At 36.1% G+C, this 18,043-nt stretch overlaps 1 protein-coding gene across 1 annotated transcript in view; it reads left to right on the forward strand.

Moving 5' to 3' along the window:
- Positions 1-120: 120 nt before the first annotated feature.
- The window catches only part of LOC136027546 (uncharacterized), a 45,600-nt gene continuing 27,677 nt past the window's right edge, over positions 121-18,043 (forward strand). The window contains exons 1-3 of the mRNA XM_065704899.1: positions 121-193; positions 10,892-11,143; positions 15,197-15,298. Coding sequence (XP_065560971.1) covers positions 191-193; positions 10,892-11,143; positions 15,197-15,298 — 357 coding nt within the window. The 5' untranslated portion in view covers positions 121-190. The remainder of the gene's footprint in view (positions 194-10,891; positions 11,144-15,196; positions 15,299-18,043) is intronic.

Here is an 18,043-nt window from a genome sequence, read left to right on the forward strand (position 1 = left end):
TCAATGAAAACTGGAAAAAAGTAAGCTGTAGTAAGAAGGTCTGAACACGCAAGTGGTCAAATGTTCCTAATAAATTTTACAGGTTTTCTGGCGACCTTTTGACCGGTAGGAATTAGTAGCGGCAGCACTGAAAAGTTGGCAAAAAAGTTAAATCCCAAATTGCATTAGATATATCCAGCTCGAAAATTCAATGGTAAGAAAGTGAATCAAATCCTCCGTAATGTCGACCTAATTTTGGTACTATTGAAAATTAAGGCTATTGAGAAAAAAATGCAAGGGAAACAATTCTTACTTTATGATATGGATAAAACTTGTTGGCCTAATCTAGTTGACATATTTTGAGGGTAAGCTACTTCCATACACACATACCTTAATGTACAAATAGCCTGTATAGTACCAATTATATACTTGTCCATGTTATTTTGTTTCTTGATGCTGTCATCATTGAATCTGTTTATGATTAGGCTATTAAGTTGAAGAAAGAGGGATGTAGGCCCATGCCTTTTGGAAATTTAGGCTGTAGCTTGGGTAACATTATTGTAAATTGCAGGGTTTGGAGTGAAGAACAGCAAAAGCACCATCAAAGTGTACTAAATACAGATTTATTGCATAAGATGAAGTAAAAATTGTTTTATTGACATGTTTCCTTTTCAATTGCCCCAATTATTTGGGCTGACATGTTTCCTTTTCAATTGCCCCAATTATTTGGGCTGACATGTTTCCTTTTCAATTGCCCCAATTATTTGGGCTTTGTTATTTATTGCCCAATTTGGGCTTTATGGAGAAGCAATTTCAGGGAATTAAAATTGTTGTCTTATGGCCAATAAAATAAACTAGTGTAAAGAACCATTAAAGTAACTTACCTAGCATAGGCTATAAAATAATGTATCCTTTTCTTAGCAAACATTTAAATATTCACATAACTTAGCAAAGAGAAAAAAATAAAGTGAATATCCTACACCATTTGATGCCTTTTTTTATGTTATTTCCTAATTCAATGATTGCTTCAGGAGCAAATTCTGTATTGAGCCTTTCAAAAGGCTCAAAACTGCCCAGAGTATTGAAAATTAAAAACTATGTTTAAATAACCCTACTGTGAGAAAAAATTGCCTTATGTAGCTAATTTAAGAATGGTAACTATTATTTCCATTAGGCTAAGCCAATCTTAATAGGCAAAGTAAAATGTTATTTTGAAAACAAATTTGTAGAATTTTTAAAAAGAGCCTCAAGCCTCTAAAAAAAGACACCAAAACAAAACTTACAACATTAGAATAGCCATTGTTGAAAACCCTAAATAGGAATCTTACAGCCCCCACCTTAAAAAACAAGGAAAATCAAATTTTTGCTTGGGTATCACAAGGATATTTTCCCCCCTTTTTATACATTTTGTTTTCTTTGTTACTGGCCAGTTTTGTAATTTAATCAAAATCCTTTGGCAGGCAAAGTTGTAGCTGATTTTCCCATTCAAGTAAAAATGACAGTAGAAAATAAGCCATATAGTGTCATAAAAGCAAAAATATACTAACAAAAACTGATCTGTTTCTCTGTTTGTTTAAATTATGCAGGCTTATCTTAGTTTTGACAAGATTTTTTGCAGAACCTAAATTTGTGCTGGCAGGGGGACTGAAGACAGTGAATTTCTACAAATGCATGTGTTCCATAAAGAGAAGATATAATTAGTAGCGTAAATATACCTCTTGCTTTTTTCTAGCATTTATGCCTCTGGAGAGGTGCTATTCTCCAGGTCTATTAACCAGGTAGTCCTTGTTTACAGCTTAGGGTAAGCTGCTATGTATACACATTACTTTTTTTTAACCTCAATTGGTCTAGCAAGCTATTGAAAGGGAATAGGCCTGAAGTAAGATTTGGGATTAAATTCCATATGACTGGCTTTTTCTATGTTAAAATTAGCTACATTTAGATTAAACATGAGGTTTTGGTCAATATGTACAATACTCTGTAACTGAAAAAGGGCCAAGGTAAATATGCTTCTCATTCACTTGCAAATACACTTCCTTTTTCAAATGGTTCCATATATAGCCCTAGGAATACCAAAAAACTAAAACAAAATAAGATTCTAATTTATAATGTCCAGGATGTTTCTACTAATTAGACTATTATGTTTTCTTCTGTTATTTATACATCTTTGTAAAACCATTTCATACAATATTTTGGTAAATTACATACTCAATTGCACACAGAGATAAATCATAAACTGAGAATATAGCTGATTTAAATTAGGAGCTAGAAGGTATCCATTGATATAACAAAGAAGTCATCTATGAAGGCTATATATGGGACCATCAGGATAGGGCCAGGGTTCATTTGCAAGTGAATTGATCTGCATATTTGGAAAGAGCATAAAAAAGGAGTTGAATTGCATATTCACCTTTTCCTTGTGTGATTTAGACTCCTGGGTGCATTAACCATGGTTTTATTTCTTGATATACATGCTAAAAGATAAACATACCATTTGATACATTTATTAATTCTCAAAATCACAATAAAGATGTATCTTTAAGAAATGTAGACAGATGCAAAATTAATCTTTGGGAGGAGTATAGTTCCAATGAAACTTGGACTCCCCATTGGTATTTTCACACCTCCACCTGTAACTGTGCAAACTTTCAATTTTCTGGAGTGGGGAGATGCCCCTAAAACCACTCCCAGGATCTTCCCCTGAAAGTGGGCTTCTAATGCTAGAGCCCACAGACGTAGGCTAGATGGCATTAGATAACTTAGATTAACTGGTGATTGGGACTTGTTTAGTTTGGATTTGCTGTCTAGAAATCAAGAAAAATATAAGAAAAATATTTTTTAATATTTTGACTTAAAAAGTTACCCTTTTATTCTAGCCTATTTAAATGCAAAGAACTTGCTTTTCAATGGTTGCCTTAGATTGGTGTAAACTATCTAAGATGAGTTTGTCTATTATTTAGGTACTTTGTTCTAATTTCAAGAACTTTTGTCAAAGATTGGGAAGCATTCAAGCTGAAATTGTTGGCTGATGATAAAATTCAACTGTTGACCAAAATACCTTTAGACAAATCTAATGGTAAAATAATCTAGGATACTTTCTAGGTGGTATAATAGAAGTTTCATAGTGGTTTAACTGTTGAAGTGGTAATTGGCTGTCTAACTACTGGGCATCTTGCCCTAGGCTAATTGTAACCATTGCAAGCTCCATTTAAAACCCTTAAAATGGCCCATTATTAAAAGTTTTGTTAATATTGGGTAAGTAAAATTATGAAAAAATACAAAAAACAATTGTTCCCCCTTTGAAAGAAGCATTATAATAACAAACAAGTAGAAGAACTACCAATTGAATTGAGCTTCTTTCAAAAACCAGTCACAAGTAAAGAAAAAGATGGAAAATTAAGAAAAAAGTAAACAATATACAAAGCTAATATACATCAATAATTGACACAGTACTATATTCCACTAATTGAATAGAGCCTTCTAGGGATAGAAGGCTCTAAATACCAACTATGAGTTAGATAAGTTGGTGAGATGTCAACTACTGAGTATATTACCCTAGACTATTAGTTACCATAACAAGCTCAATTTAGAACCCTCAAAATGACTAATGATTTAATGGGATATTTTGTTGGCCAAATAAAACTATGAAAAACTACAATACTACACAATGATTACCCCTTGGAAGGAAGCATCATAATAATTAAAAAGCTGTATACTTGCCAATTAAATCGAGTTTATTTGTTCATGTATATTGATGTGTCTTGTTTATTATTTACTTTATTTTTTCATCTTTTTCTTTGCTTATGATTGGTTGTTTAAAACGTTTGTTTTGTATGAACTGTGTAACTGTCTAGAAATAAATGTATCACCACAAGGCATTACTGTCACTAAAATTGGAATGCTTATTATATAGTTTTTCAGGAATTTTAAATTCTAAATTATGTTGCTATCTCAAAAGAGAACAACTTGGCAACCTTTGGTTCAAAATTGTAATTCAGTGCTATAAAATGGCAGAGAGCATCACATTGCTATGGTACAATCTTTTTGGTTAGGCCACTTAAAAAGAGCATAAGATTTTTTTATTTCAAATTGAATGAACAGTCTCTTAAACTTCTAGGACTATTGGCTTGATGTAATCTCCCTTGACAATAACGACCAAACTATCCACTAAACACAATTCCATGCCCTTGCTTCTTAGAAGAGAGAGAGAGAGAAAAAAATGCATATTCCGTATTTGTTTAGGAGGGATTACCTCTTCAATAGGGTTCTTTGATGTTTAAATACATTGTATGCCCATGTTGGTTAAATCTAAACATTGTATATAAATAGGAAATGAGAAATATTACCCTTTAAAACTGCTGAAAACAAAGCTTGTGGAAGCACTTGCCATCCACCATTCCCCCTCCCCTCAAATAAAATTCCTGGCAAGGCTCACAGTGCTCAGCCTTGCCATTTTCAACTCTGTGCCTTCTAGGCATGTGAATATGACATTTCAATCTATACAGAAAAAGATTATTGCAATGGGATGGATGTTATTAATCACCCCCTTCCCTTCACACAAATAATAAATGCTTAGACCCAAAATATCCATGCAAACCAAGAAGGATCAGTTAACAATTCCCCAAAGCTCATTCTATATTTATCCAAAGGCTCAATGAGGCTTGAAAAATTTGGCCTGTAAAATATATTCTTTTAGGCATCTACACCTCCCCACTACACAATGACTCACCACTCCTCCATCATAATAGCTGATATGTCCTTATTCATCACTGTACTGTAAAACAACTCAGTTTAGTTAACCAAAGGATTAAAATAAATGTCAAAAACATTTCTTTGTAAAAAGAAGGTACGTATTATCCCATAATGCCCTTATGGACATTTGCCACAAGAAAGTCCCCATAAATAATTCCTTCCCCATTGAAATATCCCCTGTAATATTTTCTCTATATATAAAATTGTGTATCCAAAGGTAAACTACAACAAACAAAAAGTACCACTCCCCATGGAAAATTTACTCCTCATGAAAAGTTTTTCCCATGGAAAATCACCTTCTCCTCCTGAAAAATTTCCATATAGTTCCCAATAAATAAATACAGTACTATATTTAAGAAATTGGCAAATTGTATATCTTACAACCCTTTCCCCAGGGGCTGTGGGGGATCTTGTCCTCCCCAGAGGCATAGTTATTGGACCCTTTAACTATGTTGAACCAAATGGCCATCTCAAAATTTTGATTAGATGTTTTTTGGGGAAAAGAGAGTTTTGGAGGAGCACTAGTTGACCTCCATCGTTTTGATCACTTAAAAAGAGCACTGGAACTCTTAATTTCTGTTTGAATAAGCTTTCTCTGGATTTTCTTGGGCTAATGGTTTGATGCAATCACCCAAGGCTGTATCCAAGAGATGGTGATATTATCTTTTGAACCCACTCTCCCCACCCCCAAAATTTTTATCCAGTTTGTAAAAAAGTAACAAAATGGATATGATTTTTTACGTGTTTTGTAAAGTTTTTTTTTCCCCCTCCCCCTGAAAGAAATAACTATCCCTGAATGGATATCCTGGATACAACTTTGTAACTTACTTACTTGTACTTGGGTCACGTTTGAGCCTTGTCCAGGCCCATCATGGCATCCAGTATTTGCCAACAATTGTCCCTCCATTGTTCTCTTTCAAGTTCCACCAGCTTGATCAACTGAATCCATTGTCTATTCCAGCACTGCCTGTGCTTCTTGAAACGTCCCATTGGCTGGAGGTTGGCTCTAACTGTCAATAACCATGTCTTTTTCTGTCCTCTGGGCTTCTTTTTCCAGTGTGTAAGGGGTTGGCATTTCAAGCACTGTTCACTGAACAAGTCATCTAATTGGTGCAGTGCATGCCCAAACTACTGTTGTTGTCTTGCTTTGACAACACCTGAGACAAGTGGTATATCACCACATCTTCTTCTGATGACGTCATTAGAGACGCAGGCCAAGAATACAGCACAGACACTTGTGGTGGAAGACGTTCAAGTCATTAGCTTCCCCGGCTCTGAGGGGCTACATTTTGCAGCCAGAAATAAGTACAGAGATGATAACATGTTATATGCCCAGAGCTTTGTTTGAAGGGAGATTCCATTTCATGGCTGGAGACACTTCTGAAGCTGAATGTTTACTGCCCAGGGGGCAGAGATGCCGCTTTGTATTTTGTTTAGAGCTTTGCCCTTGGGATTTATTAGGGAACCTAGATATTTGAAATTCTGGACCTTCTTGATTTGGATGCCACTTAATGTTATCAGAGTTTCATTTAGCCCAGAAGAGCACATTGATTTCGTTTTCCATTGGCTGAGCTTTAGTTCAGTAGCAAGGGATCTAGCAGCAGCGTCATGAGCTGTGCTTCTGTTATAGACTCAGCCAAGATATCTACATCATTGGTGTAATCAAGGTCTGTTATTGATAATGTTGGACTGATTGCCATGCCTTTGTATTTGTCAAGGGTCTTCATGATCTGGTTGATGACAAAATTAAATAAAATGGGCAATAGTGCACAATCCTGTTTCACTCCTTCATCAATTGATAGTCCTTTAGAGATTTCTCCGTCTGCTCTTACAAATGCCCTCATTCCATTATAATACAGACCTATGAATAACATTACATCAGAATAACATTACTATAGAGCAAAGCATATTAGTCCATGAGTCCCGCGGGCAGTAGGGCGAGGTCTGTATTCTGATTGGTTGAATTGTTGGTTGACCAGAAAACAGACCTCGCCCTACTGCCCGCAGGGCTCATGAACTAATACTCTTTGCTCTATAGTAATGTTATCTGTAAGCAAAATTGGACGTTTGTTTTGTTCAGATACAGCTGGCTAGTTTAAACTCAAAAGTGAAAGTGAACGATCTTGGTTATTAACATTAATGGATGTGTGGTTTTTTACTTATCTTTTTACTTCTTACTTTACTGAAATCAAACAGTTCGTGGTAATGAATCAAGGAGGCACACTCGTGCCTCTATAAAGAGGCGACACACGACAATGTTAAGCGATCTTCGGTTCCAGTGGTCGCAGACGGATGGGGAGGGATGCATTTCGTAGCCCGAGCTCCAACTAAGAAACCTGCAAAATTTCATCCCCCTCCAACTTTTTCTTCATGGGGAAAATCTGGCCGAAAGTTTCGACCTGTCAACCCAAGCCCCCCTTTAACGTTGTCCGATCGGGCTGAAATTCACAAGTTAAGGTCCCCTAGGGCCCAGGAGCTTATCCGCGAAATTTCAGCTTGATCCGATAACTCCTTCCCTGTTTTCCAGAAACCACGCATAGCCACTTAAAATTCATTTACTTTTTTTTCCTAGACGCCTACAGGTCACATCCGACATCGGATCTGGGTGTACGAAGACTCATTCGATGCGGAATTCTCCGAGTAAGTGCCCATGAAAGTTTCGTAGGAAAATCTTAACCCCCCGAAAGTTTCGACCCTCCAACCCCCCCCCCCCCCACCCCTTTTAACGTTGTCCGATCGGGCTGAAATTCACAAGTTAAGGTCCCCTACGGCCCAGGAGCTTATCCGCGAAATTTCAGCTTGATCCGATAACCTATTGCTATTTAACCATTTTCACCCATTAGCTATTTAATTAACGGATTTCTCTCCATAAGAGCCCATGTTAATTTGAAATTTTTAAAAGCTATTGAGAAGTTATATTTACACACATGCAAGTTATTAGCTCAGTTGGTAGAGCGTGAGATTTTTAACCCTCGGGTCAAGGGTTCAAGTCCCTTACGGGCGGTTTTTTTTCACAACATCAAAAAAATTTTGATAACACCTGGACAGCTTATCATTTGAGAGATAACAGAATATTAGCTTCTTATGAGCAAAAGAAACATTTCGGTCATTCTATCTATTTTTTTTTCTATTTTATACAATGATTTAAAAGCGGGGGGGGGGGGGTTCCTCTCCTAATTCCTGTACAAGGAGTACAGGGATTATTAAATTACATCCACCATGGATTGTAGAAAAACGTACAGAATTAATATGAAAAAAAATTAAACCTGTACAAAAGAGTCTTTAAAAGCGGGGGGTTTGCCTCTCCTAATAGTCTTCTTATAGTCCTAATAGTCTAATAGTCCCATGTTAATTTTTGAAATTCTTAAAAGTTACGAATATCAACATTCAAGTACATCAAAATAATCAGCTCGGCACGGCGAGAATGACTGCAAGCATCATAAAAATCCAGCTCCATTCCAGAAAAAATTTTGATAACACCTGGACAGCTTATCATTTGAGAGATAACAGAATATTAGCTTCTTATGAGCAAAAGAAACATTTCGGTCATTCTATCTATTTTTTTTCTATTTTATACAATGATTTAAAAGCGGGGGGGGGCGGCAGCCACCCAAGTTCCTCTCCTAATTCCTGTACGAGGAGTACAGGAATTATTAAATTACATCCACCATGGATTGTAGAAAAACGTACAGAAATAATATGAAAAAAACTTCGTTTTCTTAAAGAGTTAAAGAGGCTGCGTCCCAAAGTCGAACCTTAAAACGTACAGGAATTAGAAGAGGCAGTTGGGGGGCTGCCGCCCCCCAAACCCCCAGCTTTTAAAGACTCTTTTGTACAGGTTTTTTGTTTTTTTGCTAACCCCCAGCTCTTGGCTTCGGAAAGGCCCTCTTTTAATTAACAAAAAATTGAAATGAATGAATAATGGAATAACTTCGAAAAATGTTAAACACAAGAGGACAGGAGAACCATTGCGCCGAAACTAGTAATTAGTAACAATGTAGTCCCCCCCCCAAAAAAAAAAACCTGTACAAAAGAGTCTTTAAAAGCTGGGGGTTTGGGGGGCGGCAGCCCCCCAACTGCCTCTTCTAATTCCTGTACGTTTTAAGGTTCGACTTTGGGACGCAGCCTCTTTAACTCTTTAAGAAAACGAAGTTTTTTTCATATTATTGTAGTAAGGAGCGACCCAGCTCAATAGAAACCAAAACTCTAAAAAATGGAATTTAGATACCAATAGCTACATCAAAAGAATCGCATTTTAATGCTGATTTTAAATATATAAGTTTCATCAAGTTTAGTCTTACGCATCAAAAGTTACGAGCCTGAAAAAATTTGCATTGTTTTAGAAAATAGGGGGAAACACACCCTAAAAATCATAGAATCTTAACGAAAATTACACCATCAGATTCAGCGTATCAGAGAACCCTACTGTAGAAGTTTCAAGCTCCTATCTACAAAAATGTGGAATTTTGTATTTTTTGCCAGAAGGCAGATCATGGATGAGTGTTTATTTGTTTTTTTTCCCCAGGGGTGATCGTATCGACCCAGTTGTCCTAGAATGTTGCGAGAGGGCTCATTATAACGGAAATGAAAAGTTCTAGTGCCCTTTTTAAGTGACCAAAAAAATTGGAGGGCATCTAAGCACTGGTCAAAGGTTGTAACTTGCAGCTCCTCCCCCCTGGGACTGTGGGGGAGTAAGTCATCCCCAAAGACATAGTTATAATGGTTTTCGACTATGCGGAACAAAATGGCTATCACAAAATTTTGATCCGTTGACTTTGGGGAAAAAATGAGGATGGGAGGGGGCCTAGATGCCCTCCAATTTTTTTGGTCACTTAAAAAGGGCACTATAACTTTTCATTTCTGTTAGAATGAGCCCTCTTGCGACATTCTAGGACCACTTGGTCGATACGATGACCCCTGGAAAAAAAAAAAAAACTAAACAAAAAAATAAAATAAACATGCACCCGTGATCTGTCTTCTGGCAAAAAATACGAAATTCCACATTTTTGTAAATAGGAGCTTGAAATTATTGCTATATGGTTCTCTGATACGCTGAATGCGATGTTGTGACTTTCGTTAAGATTCTATGATTTTTAGGGGGTGTTTCCCCCTATTTTCCAAAACAAGGCAAATTTTCTCAGGCTCGTAACTTTTGATGACAAAGACTAAATTTGATGAAACTTATATATTTAAAATCAGCATGAAAATTCGATTCTTTTGATGTATCTTTTAGCATCAAAATTCCGTTTTTTAGAATTTCGTTTACTATTGAGCCGGGTTGCTCCTTACCACAGTTCGTTACCACGAACTGTTTGATTTTCACAGAAAAATTGAAAAAAATTGCCCCATCCCTAGATACTAAAAATAGAATTAAAATATTCTAGAGGGAAATATTCCACTCTTCCTAAGTGGAGCTAAAAATTGGCCCTTGTAGACCTGAAACGAAAAATAACATTCTTACACTTAGATAATACTTAAAATAACAATCAATTCACACTGAACATAAAGTTCTCATGATTTGATATGGTAATAAAGACTTTAATTATGCAAACAACCGAAATTCCTGGACACTGTTGCTCCAAATTTTGTAAAATTCACTTTAAATTACAGTGTATAATCTATGTATAGACCTGAATATCTAAAGAAATCCACTTTTTTTTAAGGAAAAAGTTCCAATATTAACATTCTGATGTAACCCACAGTTCGCCTGACTTTGAACTCTTCCCAAAAACCCAAAAATTAACTTTTCTAGGTTAAAGATTAATCAATAAGCTCTAAACCAAGAACTTACATTCAGAGCAATAGTGCACAGGGACAACTGTAATCTCTCTTCATTTTTTCTTAGATTGGGAAGTAGTTCCCCCCTCCCCTAAAGCTTGAACATGTTGTCCCTAAGTCCTGTATGTTTTGATGCATCTTTCCCACAATCTTACCAGAGAAAAGAGGTTGTCTTTTGTGGGTAGAAATGTCCCTAAGTTTTGCATTCCTCATTTACATTAAATGGAGAATTTCCTTCTACTCGAGGCATTGTTTGTAGTTCATTTTTTATTTTACCCCACACTTCCTTGTAAAAAGAAGTTCAAGGGGGATTAAAACTGTTCATATCAACTTGTATAAAATCTATTTATAGTCAAGTGGAGCCCTTTTTTTCTCTTTTTAGGTTCCCATTGGTGTTCTGGAGCGTCAACTGAAAAGTAAGACAGAAGCTCTTTTAATCCTTTCCCAGGAGCTGGAAAATGTACAAATGGACAAAGAGGCTCTAACTCTTGCTCTTCAGTCATTGAAAAAGCAAATAAAACATATGGGACTAGACACAAGCAAACTAATGGAGTTTGCAGAAGAAAACTCAACTCTGAAAGAGAAAATCTATCTGTATGAAAAAAGAATTGAGGATTTAGAACTAGACAATAAAGTATGTTCTGCAAACATTAAACATTGCTATTTACATTATAATTGGAAAAATAAGGACATGTTTCAAGTTGTCTAATCAACATCGAGTTGGATATAATGTTGTTTCTCATGTTGTATGAAACTCCTAAAGCACAAAATATAAGCTCCAATCTCTAAAGCTCTAAAAATATAAGTGTTATCAAACTGAAATTTAACTTGCACTTCAGTCACTTTCTGTTAGCCTTGTACTCCTGATAAAGTCTGCTTTAAGGTTTTTCAAAACTTTTCAATAGTAGATTTTGTACACAGGATTCAGAAGTATGAAAACACTAGATTTATGATGATTGCAAAACTGCATGAGACATAAATTATTATGGACTAATAAAGCTTGGTTTTATTTATTCAAGCGTGGATCTCAATAAGAAATTGTTAATTAATTGAGTATTGGGTATATGCGCCTATTTCTTTTAGTTCATTCTAGCTCCAATGCTAATTAACATCAACTGTAAAATTATCTAAATAAGTCTCTTGGCTGATTGAAGCATCTATTTCGAAAGCAGTAAGCTTGATTGAGCTCCCAGAGGTCTCCCTACCCATTGCTAGTATCTTTTTGCTCTCATGAGTTCTAAGGGACACTCCTTTGTATATTGTATCTTCTGTGAATTTTACCAGCTTGCAAATGTGCTTTATGAATGCTTTTTGCAAGATGCTTTTCAAGATTACTTCAGTTTGCAACAAAGATGATGTAATAAATGCACTAAATACAGGTATAATTGTTTTCTTCTGGGTAGCAAGGAATCTGGTATTTTGATATTTGATAGTAACAAATGTAGTTTGCTCTTTTCTTTTGCAACTTTTGATTTCTAGGACAGACCTTCCCATGCTTTTTCTTATAAGTACAATATAGTAAAATGTAAGAAAAAAATCATTTTTTGTGTATGTCCCCTCAAAAATCTCAAATCATCCCAGTGGCGTCAATGAAAAGGGAGGCTGCCTCCCTCCCCCTGGATTTTCAAAGTCCCTTTTTTTGGCATTTTTGTTGAAAAATGACATTGTTTTTACTAGTTTCATTCAAAGAATTGAAAAGGAACTGCTTCCATAGATTTTGGGAAACACATTTCCCTCCATTCCCCGCTAATTTCCATGAATTGATGCCATTGTATCCTTTTGCTTCATAGTATGTTCTGTGGAAGTCTCAATCCTTGTAAGGAATTTTCTCTGTTTCTCTGTTTTTCACAGCAAATATTTCAAATCATTCAAGGTCTTGTCCTGTTTGAGACTGAGGTTTACCCCCCTGCCAGACTAGATTTCTAAGTGAGACTATTGTTCTAACTTCTAAAGAAAATGACATTGTCCACTCGTAAACTTTAAAATTTCCTTTTCCTACTTTATATAGGCTTATCTGTAAATTTTTCAAATCAACTTTGCACATTGTGTAAATCAGCGTTGGGTCGGAGCACTTTTAGCTTAAACGTAAGCCTTTGGAAAAGCTTGTTTATAACATTGGTTTTCCAATGCTTTACAGTTGCCATATGTGTGGAGAGTGGGAGGATTTTTTTTTTGTATTTTGTCAGGCAGTGCTAAGGGCTAAGGGATTTGATAAAGGGATTTTTTGGAGTGTATGAGGGGAAGAGCTCTGGGTGGAAAATTTGTTGGAAAATGGGTGTTTTATTAGTATTAGGGATCTGGTGTGGTGTATTGGTTTTTATGGCACTTGGTATTAACCAAGTGACATATAGCAATTGCAAATTCTGTCGGTCAGTCTGTTCGTCTATTTGTCTGTCCTGGTTTTGCTAGTTTAAGCACTAAAAGATAAGCTAGATGAAATTTGACAGGCATATCAGGGACCAGACCAGAATAAATTAGAAATAGTCTTTTCCCCGATTCGACCTCTGGGGGGGATTAGGGGGACGGTTAATTCGGAAAAATTAGGAAAAATGAGGTATTTTTAACTTACGAACGGGTGATCGGCTCTTAATGAAATTTGATATTTAGAAGTATATCGTGTCTCAGAGCTCTTACTTTAAATCCCGACCGGATCTGACGACGTTGGGGGGGGGAGTTGGAGGAGGAAACCTAAAATTTTGGAAAACGCTTAGAGTGGAGGGGTCGGGATGAAACTTGGTGGAAAAACTAAGCACAAGTCCTAGATACGTAACTGACATAACCAGAACGAATCCGCTCTCTTTGAGGGGTTGGGGGAGGGTAATTCTGAAAAACAGAAAAAAATGAGGTATTTTTAACTTACAAAGGAGTGATCGGATCTTAATGAAATTTCATATTTAGAAGGATCTCGTAGCTCAGATCTTTTATTTTGAATCCCGACCGGATCCAGTGTCATTGAAGGTAATTGGGGGGGTAGTCATCTAGGAAAAGGCTTAGAGTGGAGGGATCGGGATGAAACTTTGTGGGGAAAATAAGCACAAATCCTAAATACGTGATTGAAATAACCGGAATGGATCTGTTCTAATTGGAGGAGTTAGGGGGAGGGTTAGTTCTGAAAAATTGGAAAAAATGAGGTATTTTTAACTTACGAAGGAGTGATCGGATTTTAATGAAATTTTATGTTTAGAAGGACCTCGTAACTCAGATTTCTTATTTTAATTTTCGACCGGATCCAGTGTCGTTGGGGGGGGGGACTGGAAATATTGGAAAACGCTTAGAGTGAATAGATCATAATGAAACTTGGTGGGAAGGATAAACATAAGTCCAAGATACGTGACTGACACAACCGGACTGGATCCGCTCTCTTTGGGGGAGTTGGGGGGGGGGGAGTAATTGAGAAAAATGAGAAAATATGACGCATTTGTAACTTCAAACGGTTGATCAGATCTTAATGAAATTTGATATTTAGAAGGATCTTGTGCTTCAGAGCTCTTATTTGAAATCACAACCAGATCCGGTGACACTGGGGGAGTTGGGGGGGGGGGAACTGGAAGTCTTGGAAAACGTGAAAATTAAGGTTTCTTTATCTTACGAATGGGTGACCGGATCTTAATCAAACTTGACATAAATAAGATCTTAAGTCTCAGATACTTCATTTTCATTTCGAATCGGATCCGGAGACATAGGGGGTTTGAGGCTTGGAAACTGGAAATCTTGGAAAGCACTTAGAGTGGAGAGATCGGGATGAACCTTGCTGGGTAGAATAAGCAATTATCGTAGATACGCGATTGACGTAACCGAACTGGATCCGCTCTCTTTGGGGGAGTTAGGGGGGAGTCCAGTCCTTTGGCGAGTTTGGTGCTTCTAGATGTGCTAGGACGATGAAAATTGGTAGGTGTGTCAGGGACCTGCACATGCCTTGATAAAGTTGTTTTCCCCGATTCGACCATCTTGGGTGGAGGAGGGTTGAAAGGAGGGGAAAAATTAGAAAAAATGAAGTATTTTTAACTTACGAGTGGGTGGTCTGATCGTAATTAATTTTGTATATTTAGAAGGACCTTGTGTCTCAGAGCTCTTATTTTAAATCCCGATCGGCATTAAGCCTCTGATTTTCCTTTTAAATCAATATATTGATTCTTAGAATTTTGCTAGAGTTCCTGCCGTATGAGCTCTTGGCTCTTCCGACCTCGTTATAAGTGCCATATGAGCTCTTAGCTCTTGTTTATGATAATTTTGTTTATACTTATGTTTTTTTGTGTTTTTCTTATTTTAATCGTTTTGTTCAATTGTTTTTTTTTTTGGCTGTGGCCCTGTCTTTTATGTTGTTTTTTTTTTTGTCAAAAATATTAGACTATACTATAGTATTATTTAAGATAATACTAATGCTAAGATAATAATACTAATATAATACTGAGATAAATAATGAGATAAATGTAAATAATTATACTAAGATAAAGCCATTGTCTCACTTTTTTTCTTATTTTCACGCGGATAAGTGGCTTAATTTACCAGGGTTAACTACTAGTTCTATTGCTCTTGCACACAAGGGAAATTCCTTTCAATTGATACAAAAGAAAACACTTTCGGTTCATTAGATCCACAACACATCCTTTGAGAGGATTTATACTTTGGCTCTATGGACCTGTTTTTCATTTTCCCGTGATTAAACCTATCCTAAATCATGTTTCAGACCTTGAGAATGCAGAATTTTGGCATGAAGGGAAAAAAGGAAGTTAGCACACATAACACAGCTTGCGACCACCTTGATAAAATGGAAAAGCTGCTGAAAAAGGTATGTAAACCTTATTACCGTTTTTCTTATGGTTAGACCTTATTGTCTTTTGGTCTGTCGCCTCGGTTTTCAAATATCTATTCTCTTTAAGCGAGCAATTGTGTATGCATTTGCCTAAAAAAAACGGTCTAGATTGGTTACGAGTCTGAAAAAATTTGTTTAGAGCCTTTATTCTGGAAAAACAGTTTTATGCAAATGACGTCACATTCATTTATCTTCATATTCAATTTAAGAAGTATTATTTTCTAAGTCGTTTTTTGTGTTGGAAATTTGGGGAAATTTTCGTGAAAATGGTAGTTGAACTTTTGTTTGTCTCTTGTTTACAAATTTGGAAATTCCATGTTCCTGGAAATGTGTGTAACTCAACTTTACGTTCTTGAATGCCACATTCTTAAAATTCGTTTACTAGTTCCGCCACTACTCAGAGGTAAAGCTATTGACCTGAAGCCAATACAGCGATAGACAGGGGAAATGTAGATCGTTAGGTGTAGTGAAAGCTTTTGTAATTAAAGACATTGTTTCAAATTTGCTGAAAGACTTGAAAGACTCGTTGCAAAAAGAAACAGTCTTAATAATTAAAAACTTACTAAAAACTAAACTATTAAAAGCCAATTACAAAAAAAATAACCTTTGTCCCAACCTAAGCCAGAGCAAGTGGACACAAACACAAATCCACCGCTACGTCAGGGGGGCGCGCGCCCCCTCGATCCGCCACTGTTATAGATGAAAATAACAGCCCTTTGGTTTTAACAGCAACGAAAATCTGTTGACTTGAAAAACAAGGAAAGTGGATGCAACCACGATATTTTGCATCGGCAGTATTTTTTTTTCTTTTCTGTTATTAGGGTTGCAGCGGTAGCTAGCAACCTAGTAACAGACGATCACATCGCATACTAGGAAAGACAATAGCCCATAGCTTCTAAAAATAATTTCAGATCAAAAACAAAAAGTACACTTTTAGGACCGCCTTGTCCAAAACATACTGTCTCTTGGGTTGAACAACAAGGACAATCTATTGGTTTGAAAAACAGGAAAAGTGGCTGAAATCTTGATATTATGCATCGGAGGCATCTTTTTTTCTGTTTTATATTAAAAAACAAAATCTAGCCCCTAGTAACCAAAATATTAAAATAAAACGCAATTCTCTACAAATCTTACAAAAGGTCGAAATTTGAACCTTGGAGAGTGATCCATTTATCTTACCACCATAGACCGAAAAACCATTCTTAAAATGGAGATTAACTGTTTTACTTCCCCTTTTCCCAGATAAATGAAAAAAGATGCAAAACTGTCAAAAATTTGACTGGTTGTTTAAGAGTGGTTTGGGCACAAGCGATGACAACGTGGTTTGTTCTCTACTAGGCTCTTGCTAATAAAAAGGAGCGTTTTTTTTCCTATTTTTGATAAATGTATTGAGTAAGGTAATACATAAAGAAGAGTCGGATATAATTTACCTTGCTACTTCATGGATGTAGCGACAGCTCCAAACTAGCAAAGAATTAAGGAATGATGTTAGGATTGGTTAACCAAATGAAATAGGCAATTATGATATTTACGGCATTCGCCACAACTTAGTAAAGAACGAGCTCTAGCTCATAGTAACCAAAAACTCAAAAACGCATTTTGAAAAAAAAAAGGGAAAGCTGCATTTTAGCCGACACAGATATGGAAACTGTTTTTCGAATAATTTTAAGCTTTAAACGTTTTTTACTGTAAAGATACAATAAAAAAAATAACCCGCTTGGAACATATTATAACGTTAAACATGATAGTACATTTTTAACCAATAGCTACTGCAGTACAATGGCTATGGATTCTCCCTTAGATATGGAGGATCGAAGTACGAGTCGCTTTGAATTAGCGCTACACCATACATAACTAGTTCACAAAACATTTCCAAGATAATTTCATTGTTTAAACTAATGAAAAAGCAGCATTGTTTTCCTGTTTCTGATAAATATGTTGAGTAAGGTAATACGCAAAGAATAGTCGGATCTAGTTTACCATGCTAATTGATGGTTGCAGTGACAGCTTCAAGTTAGTAAAGAATTAGGGAATGATATTAGGCTTGGTTAACCAAAAGGAACAGGCAATTACAAACAGACATCACCATGCTAATTGATGGTTGCAGTGACAGCTTCAAGCTAGTAAAGAATTAGGGAATGATATTAGGCTTGGTTAACCAAAAGGAACAGGCAATTATAATATTTACGGCATTCACCGCAGGTTAGTAAAGAACGAGCTCTAGCCGATAGTAACCAAAAATTCAAAAACGTGCATTAGAAAAAAGATCAAGTAAGGGAAAGCTGATATTTAGCCGTCACAAATATGGCAAGCGTTTATTGAATAATTTCAAGCTTTAAGTGTTTTTTACTATAAAATACAATAAATATGAATCATACGGAATATATCCAAACGTATTATAACGTTGAACATGACAGTACATTTTAAATCAGTAGTTACTACAGTGCAATGGCTATGGGACTCTCCTTTGGAGACGGAGGATCGAAGCACGAGTCACATAAAGTTACACTATACATGAAGTAAGGATTTAAACCAGTTCACAAAACATTTCCAAGATAATTTCATTGTTTAAGCTAATGAAACAAAAATGTTTGTGGCCTTGTCATTTTTTTAATTTTACAAAAGACTATGAAACTTTATCCTTTATTTTAAGCCGTTGTTTTTGCGTAATAGAAATAGTTTTATTGTCAATGTCCTTCCAGATCGCACAGTGTCTAAAGT

The sequence above is a fragment of the Artemia franciscana genome, chromosome 5 (assembly GCF_032884065.1).
Source record: "Artemia franciscana chromosome 5, ASM3288406v1, whole genome shotgun sequence".
In the NCBI taxonomy this organism is placed as follows: Eukaryota; Metazoa; Arthropoda; class Branchiopoda; order Anostraca; family Artemiidae; genus Artemia; species Artemia franciscana.